This window comes from Lactuca sativa, chromosome 4, assembly GCF_002870075.4.
Source record: "Lactuca sativa cultivar Salinas chromosome 4, Lsat_Salinas_v11, whole genome shotgun sequence".
In the NCBI taxonomy this organism is placed as follows: domain Eukaryota; kingdom Viridiplantae; phylum Streptophyta; class Magnoliopsida; order Asterales; family Asteraceae; genus Lactuca; species Lactuca sativa.
Genome location: NC_056626.2, coordinates 366,827,706 through 366,845,152, shown reverse-complemented (window position 1 = coordinate 366,845,152; position 17,447 = coordinate 366,827,706). Strand labels below are relative to the sequence as shown.

General features: G+C 30.1%; 1 protein-coding gene and 1 long non-coding RNA gene across 3 annotated transcripts; one reads left to right on the top strand and one right to left on the bottom strand.

Annotated features, from left to right (window-relative positions):
* Positions 1 to 9,009: 9,009 nt before the first annotated feature.
* LOC111916476 (ATP-dependent RNA helicase eIF4A) lies at positions 9,010 to 10,712 on the bottom strand. Of its 2 annotated transcripts, none has more exons than XM_023912143.3 (7): positions 10,557 to 10,712; positions 10,387 to 10,435; positions 9,925 to 10,062; positions 9,610 to 9,834; positions 9,488 to 9,527; positions 9,285 to 9,382; positions 9,010 to 9,178 (listed from the first exon to the last, which is right to left on the bottom strand). In XM_023912143.3, exons 1-7 carry the CDS (start codon positions 10,607 to 10,609, stop codon positions 9,161 to 9,163), a joined length of 621 nt encoding a protein of 206 aa, XP_023767911.1. In that variant the 5' UTR covers positions 10,610 to 10,712; the 3' UTR covers positions 9,010 to 9,160. The 2 variants fall into 2 exon arrangements, with proteins under 2 accessions (XP_023767911.1, XP_023767910.1); XM_023912142.2 differs by having other exon boundaries at positions 10,359 to 10,492; positions 10,557 to 10,698.
* A 3,267-nt stretch (positions 10,713 to 13,979) lies between these two features.
* Positions 13,980 to 15,093, top strand: LOC111916463 (uncharacterized). The gene is made up of 2 exons (XR_002858527.2): positions 13,980 to 14,177; positions 14,561 to 15,093. It is a non-coding gene; the product is annotated as an uncharacterized LOC111916463 (long non-coding RNA).
* The last annotated feature ends 2,354 nt before the right edge of the window (positions 15,094 to 17,447 follow it).

Here is a 17,447-nt window from a genome sequence, read left to right as displayed (position 1 = left end):
ACATTTGGCAAAAACTCAGGAAAATAGTCTGATGGACTGAGAGTGAATTCACTTAGAATGGAAGGTGGATGATCAATCCGGTCATGGATGAATGAATCTTCATCGAATGTTACATGATCAGTTTCCTCAACAGTTTCCCTTGAAAAATTGAATACCCTAAAAGCCTTTGACACACTAGAGTACCCTAGAAACACTCCTTCATAAGATTTCACTTCGAAAATTAAACGCTGATCTCTTTATTTCAAAATGTAGTAGACATATCCAAATACATGAAAGTAAGAAATGTCAGGTTTTCTTCCCTTAAGCAGCTCATAAGTGGTTTTCCCATGACACTTTACAATGATGGAACGGTTTTGAGTGTAACAAGCTATGTTGACAGCTTCAACGCAAAAGGATAGAGGAAGACAAACTTCAACAACAATAGAGAAATTTTGAGAAATCCCGAAATTTGAGCAAAAATCTTCTAGAGAGGAATTTCTAAATTGGATGCCATGATCACTTCGTAATTGCCTAACTTTATGATCATAAGTAACTTCCCATTGCTTGATGAGAGAAATGATTTCATCAACAGCATAACTTTTCCTTCTAAAAAAGATCACTCATGTAAATCTTGACTATTCATCTACGATGACAAGAGTGCACTTCTTTCCAAATCTCGACTTGACTAGAATACAACAGAGTTGCATTTAATAGTGCCATATCCCTTTGTAGCTCCCTTGTCATTATCTCTATATGTAATAGTTTGTCCATCTTTTTTACGAAATCATCCAGAAGTGACTTGAGTCCTGTCATATATCTTAAACAACCACTATCTAAGTAACAAATATGTTCTTTACCATAAAAAACTAAAATATACAATTAGTATCCACTGCCCCATTTTGCAATGGGTCATTTAAGAGAAAATATTATAACAGACATCAGGGAGACAATTTAAAGAGTTTCCCTTCTTGATTTATTTATTTTTCGAGTCAAGATGTTGTCAGCGCGAACAAAGCTTTCTTCAAAGGTACAGTCGTTGACTCCGTGAGAAGCATCACCACACCGATAACAAACTCTTGTTCCATAATTCTTTCTTTTAATGTTAGAACTTTTATTTCTTTTGAAAATCAAACTTAAGGAATCTTGATCATTAGATTTGAAAACTATTGCTTTAGTTCTGGACCAAGGAGTGTCATCGATGATGTGCTCAGATGCCATTTGGTCATGGGACATAGAAGAGAAGGATGAATCATCTGAGTTAGAGAGCTTTGATTGACCTATAGATTCAGTTTTGCTAACAAAACACTGAGGAAACATGTTGAGAATTTGGAGAGTAAAATGAGTGAAAACGTTTTTAGTGTGTGGGTGTGTGTGGGTGTTTGCGTCCGAACACACCTTAAATGGGGAGGGGAAAGTTTATTGGTTAATACTTGATGGTTTCATAAGTGTCATGCATGGGGACATGGAAGGTAATTGCATGCATGGTGTGGTTGTTTGTTGTGTAATGAAGTGTAAAGCAATGAGTTGGCACACATTTGTGTAATTCTTTTTCTTTTTTTGCTTGACTATTTCCAAAACCGATTTTCCTAATTTAAGGGAGGGGTTTTTGGTTTTAGGGTGGCCTAAAACACCCTTCGTTAGGGTTTTCAGTCCTTGTAGTGTGGGCTTTCGGGTTTACTATGGCCCATTGAGGTTTTCGGTTTTTTGTTCAGCCAATTCAAGAGTTTTCGGTCTCAACAAGGCCTAAAGAAAGGTTTTCAGCCTAGGGTTAATTTTTTTGGGTTCTGAGCATAACATCATTCCTATGGTGTACATGCAACCCTAATTGCTTTGATTAGGTTTTTCTAACTTGAACATACAACTATGAATACCAAAGCAATAACCCTAAGACTAACATATAAAAATCAAAATTGACATATAAACTAGGGTTTAGATCTTACCTCTCTTGTAATGTAGCAATAACAAGTTCACCTTGAATGTCCTTGACCTTTGAAAGATTAGTGCCTCAAATGTTGCACCTCTAATGGAGTCACAAACACCACTAACAACAAGGAAGAATAAGAGAGAGAGAGAGAGAGAGAGAGAGGAGGAGGAGGAGGAGGAGGAGGAGGAGGAGGAGGAGGAAGCTTCAAAAGTTGGCTAGGGTTCCTTCTAAGGCATAGGCCGATTTTGAGAGCCATTGGGGTTCCTTTTATAGTTGAGGATTTCTAGGGTTATCAGCTTGGAAACCCTAATTCCCTTGCTTAGGCCCTAAGCAACATATAGACTCCCATTGGACAAGCCTTGGAAGAAATCTTTATGGACTCTCATATAGATTTCGTCCACCTTATACCAATAAGGTCCATGATCCCAAACTATAAATATTACTGATTTACATAATTAGTCCCCTCTAATTTAATCAGTCTCTTTAGATCACCAAATTAATTTCTGATCAATACTAATTAAATAATAATATGATTTCTCAATTAATATATTATTCTTATAATATATTAATAAATCATAATTAATCCTCTTTCTCTACAATTCATCCTATCAGTTGCTATGGTGAAGGCAACCCAAAAGGACCATGCTCGTAATCAAATCAAGTACATACCAAAATAGTTATGGGCTTAGACACCTAATCCAATTAATTTGGGACGAGATTTCTAAGCACAAGCCAACATTCGTTTTTGTTTAGCTACTGGATCAAATTTGGGCTTACATGAGGTTATTACTTCTTGATTCTTAGTGTATGCATGTATGTACGTATGACATTGTCATTTTTGAATTTCAATAGTTTAATGCAACAAGGTTACATAGAGAAATTATTTGTACATGAATCACAATCTCAATCCTAAACTTGCTAGATGTGACACAATACACTCAAGTGTGAATAAAAAAGAAGGAATAAACAAAGCAAAGATTAAACTAAAGAACACGTATAATCACAAATATTCTTTCAATAAGAAAGACGGGTTCTCACAAAGAGAACGAGGTCACAAAAACGGCACAAAGCATTACCTTAGGGTTTCACCCTAAGGCTGATTATATACGATTACAATGACTAATATCCCACTGATTTGGGGATGTATACCTATCTAAGTAAAGGTATGATCCTAATAACTAAGATTATGGATCATATATATATATATATATATATATATATATATATATATATATATATTCTATATATGCAACGTATATATGCCTAATATACAAAGATTACTTCAATTATGAAGTTTATGCTGACGCTGATATACTTGGGTTGGCACTGGTGATCAACGTGAAGTGTTTGACTCATCAGATCATAAGGTGTGACCTTACATTTTCTGTTCAGGTTTCCCATACATTTGCTAAGAAAAAAGGTTTTGTAACATCCCAAAATTTAAGGCCAAAAATTTCATTTTTAATATTAGAAAATCTTTAATATCTTTGTTCCAGACATTGAAAACATTTCATTTAAAACAAATATCAGAGTCTAATCCCAAAGATCACATAATGCGGAATAACATGGGTGAATGCGTTGCTATCGTCCCGAGCTCCTATTTCTTGAAAGCTGAAGATACCTGAAACCAAAACTGTAAATTGTAAGCACGAAGCTTAGTGAGTTCCCCAAATACCACATACCATACATATCAACTGGTCCATACATGCCATACATACTGTGAGCCATACATATCAAACATATCCATAATCAAGTAAGGTGCTATGTGCCAAACATATTCTTGCCATTATGTCATGGACCACACGTGGTCTTTCAAGCCAAGCCTGGGGCCACCCCCCTCGGTCTTACAGACAAGTGCCAAGAGCCACCTCCTGGTCTTCCATGCAAGCATCACAAAGACAATTAGCATACATACTACTCTACTTAGCTAATCAGCATACAGTGTGCCAGGAGCCACCTCCTGGTCTTTCATACATAATAGCATACAGTGTGCCAGGAGCCACTTCCTGATCTTTCATACATATTGCCTAGGGCTAACCCCCGAGTCTTCCTATCATACATAAACTAAATGGGCCAGCATTGGTGCCTTAGACGCATACAAATAGTGAGGAGACTCACCTCACAAGCTTACTGTAGAACCCTGCAAATAACCCTTTGTTGCTAGGTGACGGATCCCCGAACTGCTGATCTCTCGACTTCCCGAGGTACCATTACCCAAAATGACAATTAGCCCAAATCAATAATCCTCCTTAGGTTAAAATGACCATTTTACCCCTAGTGTAACTTGGTCCATATCTAAGGCCCGAAGCCATAATACAAAAAGGCCCAACACTAAGTAGGCTTTACAAGTCCACTAGTGGCCCACTGATGGCCTAATTTGCTAAATTGGGCCCAATTCTTCTAATGGGCCTTACCCTAAGCCCAAACATATTCTTGGCCCAAAACATCTGACTTCTGATGGTCCACTAAGCCCCAAATACCCAAAGTCCATTGCTTGGCCCAACCCGAGGCCCAAAACACACCGAGCCCATAATTGATGAGTATGTGGGGCGTACTCTTCTGTACGCTAAGCGTACAAGCTGAAGGTGGTGTACGTTGCGCGTACCTGCATGTACGCCCAACGTACTCCTCTGTTAAGCTACTTTTCCCATTAAGTGCTTAATACTCCATTCCAAAAGCTACAATTAACAATCCAAGTCCTCTTCAATGTCTTAATCCATAAAGTTGATTACTTGGTGACTTGCAACCCACCAAATGAGCCCAAACTTGAAATGTGACAACAAACTTCCATGAAAAGGGCTAGATCTCATGCATGGTCACAAATGAGCCCTAAAGATTGAAACTTTACTGCATATGGGACTCATATGAAACTAAGGATGGCAACCCTAGACCTAGAAAACGAGTTGAGTCATAAAGGTCCATTCTTGGGACCTTAAAGGTCCAAAAACTCCATTAACATAGATCTAAGCATACTTGAGGAAAGTTTCAGACTTTATACCTCAAAATGATCTAAAATGGAACCACAATCTTGGATCTACTGCTTCCCCTTTGATCCACCACCTTGCTATACTCTTCACTTGCTTGAAAAATGGCTTCACAACACCAAAATGCTCTCTAATGGCCTCCAAAGCTCCAAGAACACTCAAGGGAGGGTTAGGGTTTCGTGGTGGTTGTCTAAAGATGAGATGGAGGTTGACCCCTAAGGCATATTATTACTTTTTTAGTGACACAACCCTAAAATTAGGGTTTTAGAAACAATGAGCGTACGTTGGGCGTACGCCTCTCCACACCCGTGACCATATAACCTTATACGTTGGGCGTACCCAGCTAAGCACACGCATGCATTCCTTGGATGCATGGGCTGCCTTGTCACAAAACTCCATTAAGGGCTAAATTTGACAATAACTTCAAAGTGTCATAACTCCTTCACTCTAAGTCCGTTTTCGATGAACTTTATATCAATAAAAAGGTGGCGAGAAGCCCTACGCTCCTAGCTACACCCCAAGCCTAAAACCTTCCGGATAATACCCGAGACCCATAAAAGACCGAATCACCCCTACCCTTTGGCTTCCAGGACCACAACCGAGTACTTTCAAAACGGGGTGTTATAGGTTTACTCAAGTGTTTTCTACATGCGATCAGGTTTTGATAATTGAAACACATCATAAAATATAAGATCTTGCACGTCTTTTGTCTCCATACAGTAGAAAGATAGATTGCATGTCTTTGGTCTTCATAGGGACAGGAAACAAACAAAAGAAAAAAAAAAAAAAAAAAAAAAAAAAAAAAAAAAAAAAAAAAAAAGGAGACAGGAACAGAAAGTAGAAAAAGTTGTTGCCAAAAAAAGATATGGCAACTTCTGTCACACAGCTCCTTCTACACAGGAGAACTTTTTTCTCTGATTTGGCTTCCTATTGTCGTAGAACACACAGTAGAAAACAGATTCTTCACAACAGAAAAAACACAACAAAACACTCTTCGTCTATACAAGTTTTGATCAGCTTCTTTCACACGAGCTGCTTTCTTCAATCACACAAACAGAAAAAAGAAAACCACACGATATCTGATGCTCTGATACTAATTAAAAGCGGTAAGAACTTAACATGAAACCAGAATAGTATGTTGCATAAACTTAGACACTTTTATTATTGAAGAAACTAGCCCAAAACTTCAATGCAATTGATTATAGGAACCTAATGAAAATCTGTATATATACTGATCAAAACACATTAGAATATGTCTAGGAAACCTAATGGTAATCAATAAAACTTTCCTTATAATGCATTCCTTATTGCTCAAGGAAATACTAGGAATCCTTGAATGATACTTCAAGACTTGGACAAAAGTAAACCAAAATCTGGACCAACATACGCCATTAGCCACACAGCCACATCTGTTCTCGAATAATTCACCAACATCAATAAAGATGGGAGTTATAATTTCATGTTTAGATTGCAGCAAATTGGTTGATTAACCTCTAAATAGGAGATTATTGAGTTGTGGAGTCTGATATAACCCTTGACCTCATTGTTGCTATTAAGGAACTAAGTTATATAGTCCAATATGCTCCCTGACCATCTACAAAATGAGGTTCGTAGTTGAAATACTTAGGTGTTTGTTTATTCTTAAGCAAAAGGTCTGTAGTATGTGGACCACATCTGCAAATATTTACAGTAGAAGAGATGTATCAAACGTCTGCAGTTTGAAGAAGAAAACTGTTTGTTTTTTAACGTCTGTAAACTGCCAAAATAAACTAAATATTAAATAAACTTTTTTTTTAACTTGAAATAGTTTTTCAATATTTTTACGACTTTATTATAATTAGTTAACAAATATATATATATCAAATTTTATGTATTATTGTATAAAATTAAAATAAAATTGTACGAATTCACGGATATATTTAATAAAAAAAAATAAGTTTTGGTCGCAAAGCTATGCCTAAATATTGTAATTAGGGATTAGAGAATTTAACACATAAAATAGATGGAAATAAACTTTGATTTTAAAATAAAAATTTTCATAATTTTTATTTTACTATTATTCAATTAAATCAATTAAAAACTAACCGTAAATATTGTTCCAATGAAATAGATGATACTATATATATATATATATATATATATATATATATATATATATATATATATATATATATATATATATATATATATATATATATATTTATATATTTTAAAATTTAGCACAAAAAATATTAGACAATATTAGGATTATTTGTATACCTATATAAACAATTCCAACTACTAGTATTATAATTAAACATTTACTTATAAATTTGTCGCAAAGGAAATAGTTGTGTCGTCGAACTCTTTTTTCTTGAAGTATTGTACGTAATTTTCCAAATTGTTTATCAAAGATATCTATGTTTTAATTTTTTTTTTTTTTTAAACAAAAGATATATGAGTTTTTTCAGGCTAGAAAATGTTAGAAGACTTTGGTCAACATCCGCGCCACGAAGAGGACACACAGACGTTTTTAGATCTACGGTTTTTTAAAAACAAACAGTCTGCAAAGGCTAATATTGTACAAACAAAAAAAATAAAGAAGATCTAAAACAAACAAACAAATAAACAAACATCTCTTCTTAAGGAGTCATGGTATTGGGTAACAAGGTTGCGGTGCTCGGTTCTAAGGAGTTGCTGTCCTGATCGGCAAAACTATAGTGCTCAACCAAACCAAATGGTGACATCTTGGGCTTTTAAGGCCCATGTTCAGTCCTAAGTCAAGTTTTGTCATTATAAACATCTTAATATGCCTTAATAACCCTAAATAGAAAGAGTTTGTGATTACTCTATATTCTACAAATCTAACAAAATCTCATTCTAGTTCGCCTATGAATTAGCATAGTTACTCTAATCATATAAACAATGCAAATCATTGTGTTCCTATTTTTTGCATCTTTAATGTTTGTTTTCATCATATCTTATACCTAATATTTCTAATACTTGTAATTCTGTGAAAGCCATTTGCAAGACAAGAAAAAATAAAGTTGGGAATGTTTGATCGTCGATTTTACTTTATTCTACCTAGCATTTTATCATGATAAATAGTTATGTAGTATATGGATGGGATTTACTTCTATTCTTTGGGAATAATGGTTGTAGGAACGACAAATGATAGAAAATGCATGAAAACAAAGCAACATATTATGAGGAAAGGTGTGGAAAAAAGAATTGGATTTCAAAGCTTACAAGCGAAAAAGACTTTTTTTTTTCAACCTCAAATGTTAGAATTGTCATCAACAACTCATCACCAACATGACATGATCATTTATTCATCATTGTACAAGTGCATCACATCCATGAAGAATCCAACCAAAATCAAGATGTGTTTTTTATGGTGAGGTTATGATGATATTAGATTGGTTTTTCTTGTTATTCTGAACAAAGAATGTCTTGCTATGATAATTTGAACATTATTAAGGTAAATATACACAATTTGTGTTTATTTAAGGGAAAATGACTTAGGTGGGTAACTACCTCTTATCCGTGTTCACATATTGGCAACTTCTTCTTTTTTGTACATAATAAAGCAACCAACTTCTTTTAACTGTGTAACATCCCAAAAATCATGACCAAAAATTCCGTTTTTAATTTAATAATAAAACCATAATTGTCGAACCATTAATTTAATACCCCGGCACCAGGCCCCGCCCCACATCAGGCCCCGCCTGACATCGAGCCCCGCTCGGTATACAGATCTGTCTCTCTTAGCCGGTAAGCTGTCCTTTTTTGTAAACAAAATTTAATTTGGAAGTAAATCGTAAATTGGCCTAAAATATTTAGACTTTTTCGCAGATTTCCTATTTATTATTATCGAAAAAGAACCATAATATCATTATTTTATACATTGTTTATCCTTTTGGACTTGTAGAACACCCCTCATGAGATTTTTACTTACATTTATTTGCGTTTAAACCTTTTTAAAGTTGAGTTTTTTTTTTCTTTAATGTACTTATTTTCAAAGTGTATTACTATTTTCAAAAGATGCTTAACATAAATTTATTTAAAACACAATAATATTAATATCATATCAAACAATTAAACTAGAAAAAAAAAAAACAACTACAAAATAAACGAATCAAATCTCTCAAAAGTCTAATAAGATAACTTTACTTAAAAATCACATGTTATTGTTTTAACAAAATAGTTCTTGTAAATTGTAATCATATAAAGGGACTCATATCTATGATACCTGATTACCAATTCACTTGAAAGAAACCCCAAAAAAATGTCTTTAAAACATTTCAAAAATCTGTTCAAGAAAAAAACACAAAACCAAATTCAAATATTCAAGCAAGAAAAATCTTTGGTTTGTATTAAAAAAATGAAAATATTAAAAAAGAATAACAAAAACTTACATTTATTGGCATTTCTGCAATCACAAGATTGCTGCTTTCCTCAATGGTTTTAAGTGCCACCACTTCTCCCCCAACAACCATGTTAATCACAATCCCATCTACATTATTCAACAACATAACTTTTAACTTAAGATATTATTTTTATATAATTATTAATTAATAAGTAAGATGTATTAATTAAAAAAAAAAGATATGGAAAAAACCTGTAGCCAAACATGTTGTCATTCGCCTCATATATGTTTCCTGATAAATATCACAATTCAAAAATCGTTTATCAAATTGGATCCATTTATAAAATGTGGTTCATATAATTGTATAAAAGTACCTTTTTTGTTGGGAGTTCATAGTTTATAAGAACACTAGAACTGATGGATGATTCTCCTGAAGCAAGAAGAGGAAGACAAGAATCAGTTGCAACTATCATATGAGATTTCTGTTCTTCCTTTTCATCTCCAGATTGAATGGATGCTGAATTTTGATTCCATTTTGTTGTTGCATAGCGAAATTTATCTAGAATCAATGCACGTTCAGCTTCAGTAAGGTCACTATACTGAGAAGAAAAGGTTCAGAAAATGATGATAGAATGTAAATTATTGACCTTGAATGCAAAGATCATAAGAGAAAAAGGCAGATGAAATACCAGAGGTGTAACAGTGATGTAAGAGATGTTGGAGATGGAAGAACAAACAGCATCAAGCTCATCTCGTGTGCTGCAACAAACCACCATTGGCAGCCATGGCCGACGCCCTGCCATTTCTAATAGATCCACCAATGTCTCCTGTCGATTTTCACTAAAAGCTTCAATAACAATCTCGAATTTTCTCCATGAATGTCGTATATACTTCCAAATTGCAGAGAAATATTGAACTACGAATCGGATTATAGTTGAAAAAATACACAATTTTCACCTCCGGATTGAGAATTGAACTTAATATGAAAGATGAAGGATTTTTCGGGATAAAATTGAGGAAAGATCTAAATGAACATGGAGATAGAAAGTCGTGTATGTGGTTGAATTTTATAAAGGGGATAAAATGAATTGATGATTCCGAATAAGAAACGATTTTTCTTAACTGAAACGTAAATAGAGCAAGAGATGGACCATCTTAAACTGGATTCTGTCGACGGCGAGATAGAAATGGCGTTGTGGACTGCAATATACACAACATGATTCATCAAATTAGCTTCTCTATACATTGTCGCTCTAGCTGTGAAAACAAAATAGTTTCGAATCAACAAATGAATTACAGTGAAAAAATCAGATTCCGATACCTAATAGAAGCGGGAGCAGGAGAAGGATGTGAAGATGCCTCCATTAACTCCATCTCCGGCGAGAAACTCCGGCGAAAGAAAACCCTACCGATCCTTCTCTTTGCAACGCAGTCAGGCAATAAGGTTTTACCAGTTCGTCGAGCATCGTGACTTATTTTAAGTAGTTTACAAAAGTAGTTCTTAGGATTAATTAATTGTCATATTTACTCTTTTTTCTTTCTATTTTTTCTATAAAGGTCCTTATCACTTGGATTTTTGCCCTTTTAAAAATGAGTTATAACTTATAATTTATAAACAAGCCATGTGGATGGAGAGAAAAAGAAAGGGATAATGACTTTAGGAGGTAATTAGGTTTTTAGTTTGTCTGTATTAGATTATTAAGGTTTTTTTTGTGCGTATTATACCAATATGATTGTTATTACTGTTTAGAAATAGTCTTTTTTATCGGTTTCTTTCTGTTTAACCGGTAAAAATGACTATTTCTAAAGGATGATAACAACCATATTGGTCTAATACGCATAAAAAAAAAAAAAAAAAAAAAAAAAAAAAAAAAAAAAAACCTTAATGACCTAATACGGACAAACTAAAAACCTAATTACCCTCCTAAGTTATTATCCCACAAAAAAAAAACTCGAACATGAAACTTTTGCAATGGTTTTTGCTACATAATCCTAATTGAGGTATAGAAAAAAAAATCTATAAAAATATTTGAGTTTGATATTGTGACGATATTAAGTTTATTTCAATCTAATTATTCGATTTTATTATCTTACATCGAATCTTTTATATTTTTATAATATTTATAATTTTGTTATTAATATATACAATTTTTAAAATTATATTTGAATATTATATGTGATATTATAAATACGAAGTTGGTTATGTAATCAGTGTTTACATCATAATCCATAATATTGATATATATTACTTTCATAATTAAAATTGCAAAGTTGGACTCTCAAGCTCCTAGCATTTCGTACTCGATTATCCAAGTCGACGGTATGTCGAGTTGATGGCACCAGTATTCAACCACTTCTTTAGTTTCGTTCATCTTTTGTCTCTATCGTCTCACCAATTCTCGAGTCATGATCATCTCTCACGTTTTTACCGTGTGAGAAGTAGTAAAAGTTCCAAATGTTGCAAAGTAGCTAAAGTTGACAAAGGTTGCTACCTAATCGAAGTTATCTAATAAAAAGTTGGAACATAAAGACAATTCTTGAGTTCATTACAACACTTAATAGGGTCGATATTCTAAATAGTTTCTTTTATAACGACAATAACATTAAAACTAAAGAAGCTAGAAAATTATATAGCACATAGTATAGTATGATTAATAAACCAATCAAACTAACATTACCTCGGCAATTTAGCTATATACTTAATCTAATTGAAAGTCAGAAAATTGAATATCATCCATCGTTCTCATCAGATTGCACCTCTGCTTTTTGAAAATGATATCGTTCCTAACTTTCCATAAAGGCCACAACACTATATAAGCCAAAAAAAAACAATTTACATCTCCTTTTGTCAACCTTTCAAATAACGTCGAAATGAATGAAGAAAAGCTCACAAGGGCAACACCTATAAGTCAAGTCTCGACCAAGCACAAAACTACTTCTCCAAACAAAACAATTCACTTTCAATGAGATACAATTAATCCAATTGAAAGAGATATCAAGGCTTCTGGAGTCAAAATCACCCATGCACATTCCTAATATGCTAACCAAGAAATATCCATTTGCATTATCTTTAAAACTCCAAGAACTAATAGATGAAGTCAACCTTACAATCTCAATTTCATGTGCAACTCCACAAGTTGATTCGTCTCTGTGCCTCTTCTCAGCGGTCTATTCGAGCACCACATCGTCCCCATGTATTATGTGTTTACTTCTTTAAAATGACACGAAGACAAAAGAAAAAAAAAAAACAAAACAAAACAATAAAAAATAGTCCAAAGTTCTATGAAAAGTGAAAACAAAAATTAAAAAAAGGTTCTTAAATATGACAAAATTATTTTTTATTAGGTTCTTTTTACCCCTACTCTATTTTCATTTAATAATATTCTTCATTTTATTTTTTTCTTAAATAATTAATCATCAATTAGTCTTGCTTTTTAAGTAATCATTATCATATAATTATTATACATTAACTTTTATACTTATTTCAATATAACTTAATCAATAAAACTTTAAGATTGTACTATAAATACCCATTCATTCCATTACTATCACAACACCATAATGCACAAGCATTATTACACTTACATTTAAGGGGTACACAACATTGAAATGGTACTTATAAAAATTACAAAATTTTATTATTTAATAATTATATTTTTATTATTAACTTTACTAATAATAATAATAATTTGTCGTTGTCGTTATGATAATCTATAATCCTAACAAATATATATATATATAATCTTTTTTACCTAATTTGATTTCGAATAACTAACAAAATTTATTGTATTTTTTCGGAATATAAATATTTTAAATTAATAGGTATCCAATCCAAAGATGCAAGTCGTAGAAAATTAAAAACTAACAACTTGTTTCAAAAATATGAGAAATTAAATCGATTCTTATTTTTAATGTCTATAAATGTTCCTACCCAATTAAATTATGAAAAATGTTATCATTTCATATTTTTTTAACTAACTTGTTAAGACTATATTAGAAATATATCAAATAAAATTAAATTGAATGGTGATTTGTCATAATTTTAATGGTTAAAAATAATTGTAGGCATAAAATATATGAGGTAATTTAATTTCTCCAAAAATATAACTTCAAATTTGATTACTATTATTTTAACTATTTATTATATAAATATGATAATTTTTAATATTATCACTTAAATTTAACTTTGTATATCACCCATTTTCAATTTCCCGTAATTGAACGACATAAGGAAGGCTAAAAGCCAAAATATATGCCATCCCTTCTCGTTCTTTCCAAACCTTCCTTTCATCTATCTTCATCATTTTCTAGATCCTTCCAATCTTTTCTTTCACTTATCTTCATCATTTTCTAGAGTCTTCAAAACGCTTCCTCTATTTATCTTCACCTCTTTCTAGATCTTTCTAACCTTTTTTTTTCATTTTACTCTCTCCATACTAAACTCCAAAGAAAAGTATGAAAAACATATTTCGTTTTTATTTTTCTGCTTCCACCTCATAATAAATACTAATAATTCACAAAATATCAATAAACTACAAAATCAAAAATGTTTCGTATATTGTTCGAATAATTATTTTTTTATCAAAAATAATATAATTATTAAAAGTATTTTACAGAATAAATTATTATTTTATATTAAATATTCAAAAAAATATCACCTTCATCTTTGTGCATTCAAACATAAATATATCTATTCAAAATTGAAGTACTCTATTTATTATTCGTTCAATTTCAAAGTATTTTTTTAACATACTTTATGCATTAAATGTTATGTTATTAAATATATCCCTTAAATTCAACATTAGAAATTTTATTTTGCGACACGTGGCACAATTTTGTTCACAAAATTTTCAGCTTCCACACTCGTAAAGTAGTAGCAGGGATTCGTTGTTCGTTGACGTCTGCGAATAAGAGCATCTCCATTCTCCAATAGCCATTGAAGGTAACCTCCATTTTCTTCTATTCTCCGTTTCAATTTTAAATCGAATTTTATAGTTTTCATTACTAATCAGAAACTTCTACATTCAAAACTGTAATTTAAATCAAAGTTTTTTTTTTTTTTCTCTTATCTTTAAAAACACAAATTCCTACAAGATCAAACAGTATGATACTCCACTTTCCATCTCTCTTTTTCCCTAAATATATCGTTATTTTGATAAATTACAATTTGCACCCCAAAGTTCTATAATTAGTTATTTTTTTATTTTAGTTTTGTTTAAATCTTTTTTAGCTTTAGTCTTCCACTCAATTACATGTCAATTAAACTCTCTTAAGAAAATGTAAATATTATTAAAACTTTTATAAATTATATTAACTATCATACAGAGTCATCCGATGATCTTCGCTTTCTCAATCTGAATGACTCCAATTACTCCGAAGATGAAGAAGAACTATGATGCCCTATCAGTGAGGATGAAGGATAAGGTGAGAAAAGCCACAAGAAAGGCAACATCATCTTCATCAAAAGAAATTGATTTTATCGGATGAAATGATTAACGAAATTTCTGGCAACATAAACTTGTTATGTTCATACATATAATATATAATGAGCATTTGGAATTCGAAAAAGGAAGTGCGAAGAATAAAAATTAGAGCACCAAAAATGAAGAAGAGAAGCCAAGGGACTGGGGGTTAAAACATTTAATCGCTGAACAAAGGATCGAAGAAGCTCAGATGGCGATCCCACTAATGCAATTGAAAATTTAAGGGTAATACTAATGGTGAGTTCCTTTGAATACATGTTAAATTAATATATTACAATATAGTACTGATTTTGTAAAATATTATTATTTACATTATATCCGTAATTCATAAAATTATAAAATATTGAAAGGTAAGGAATAATATTTCTTGTCTTATATTGCACATACTTTTAAGATAATATTATACATGGGAGTCACTCTTCTTAAATTTTATGATAATATTATGTATGGTCATTATAATGGTCAATTCTTTAAGCTAAAATAGGCGAATACTTGTACGTTGTACAGAATATAATAATATATTTGAAATTTTTATAAATATATATTTTTTAAATATATCAATGACATTGTTAGTAGTTTTTATATAATAAATTTTATAATAAGTTGATATAAACATTATTTGTTTCAATTATATGATAATGTAAATATATTTTAAAATTATATAATCATAAGTGTCTTAATGACGTCTACCTGCAGGTTACTTATAAATAAAATTAGATATAATATATGATTTAATGATATTTATAGTTGTTATGATTAATTAATTTTAAAAGTTTATTTGCTTAAGATTTTAATTTCTATCATTGTAATTATTTAAAACATCAAACATTGTTTTTGTTTTTAAAGACAACCATATAACTTTTGTATATAATTTTACTTTTAACTATTGTTGTTGTAAGTTATTTAAAATAACGTATTTCGAAATTCTTATTATTTTAATTTGGTTTAAGAAATTTAACGTTTTTAAAATTTATATGATGAATATTGTTAGTTTCTATGATTGTAGTTATTTAAAACAAAAAACATTGTTTTTGTTTTTAAAGAAAATATTATAGTTTTTTATATAATATTACTTTTAACTATTTTTATTATAAGTTATTTTTTAAGTTATTTATTTGAAAATTGTTAATGATTATAAAAACAGTTTCATGGTTTTTTTTGTTAATTTAGGATTACAATTTAGGTTTAACACTATAATTTATAATCTTTAACTATTTATAAAATAGTCTCTCAATTTTTTTCAAGTTTAACTGAAATTTTGATTTCAGTTAATTGTTTAATATTATATTGAAATTAATAATTTAATTATTTTACATCAACTCATAAATTATATAAATGTTGTGACTTTAAAATAATAATTGCTCACATACGATAACATATTTAAACTAATAAGTTAACTATAATATGTTAAAAAGTTAAAGTCATAATTTTATAAATAGAAATATAATATGAGATTTTAATATTATAGTTTATTCAATCGTTTGAATGACTTCTACCCGCGAGTTACACATAAATAAAATTAAATATAATATATGGTTTAATGTTATGTATAGTTGTTGTTATTATTAATTAATTTTTTAAAATTTATTTGCTTAATGTTTTAATTTCTATTATTGTAATTTTTTAAAAGATCAAACATTGTTTTTTTATTATTTTAAAGCTAACAATATAATCATTTATATTGAGTTATTTTTAACTATTGTTATTGTAAGTTATTTTAAGTTACTTATTTGAAAACTTTAAACGATTATAAAAATATCTCTAGAAAAATATTTTAGTTAAATTGATATTACAATTTAGTTTTTGCATTTATCACTATAATTTATCACTTTTAACTATCCACAAAATATTCTTTGGTTTTTTAAGTGGAGCTGAAATTTATATTTAAGTTGATACTGTAATGTTATATTTAAATTAATAATTTAAGTATTTTGTCCAAACTATTAAAAGGTTGTAACTTTAAACTAACAATAGTTTATATACAACAACATTTTAAAACTAATAAATTAAATATAATATATTAAAAGTTAAAGACATAGCTTTATAAGTAGAAGTAAATACATTATTTTAAAATTGAAATTTAGTTTATTTAGGTTTGGTATTTCTTTAACTTTATTAATCAACTTATAATCATTATTAGAAAGACACAACAATTTATCACATTTAACTATTTACAAAATATTTTTTGGGTTGTTTAAGTTAAACTAAAATTTATATTTAAGTTGACCATGTAATGTTATATTTAAATTAATAATTTAAGTATTTTATACAAATTGTTCCAAAATTGTATCTTTAAAATGATAATGGTTTACATTCAATACTATATTATAACTAATAAATTAAGTATGATATTTTAAAAGTTAAAAAAAACATAACTTTATAAGTAGAAGTAAATATATTATTTTAATATTGAAATTAAGTTTATATATGATTACACTTTAGGTTTGATGTTTATTTAACCTTATTAACCAACTTATAATAATTATTATTAAAAAGAAATTGAAAAGTCATGGGAGTTTCAAATGAATGTGGTGAAAATATATATATATATATATATATATATATATATATATATATATATATATATATATATATATATATATATATATATATAGGAGTTTCAAATTAATATGGTGAAAGGAAAAATGTTTCATTTATAATATAGTATGATATGATATGATATGATAGTACATAGTCATTATGATGACCAACTTTCTAGAATAAAATAA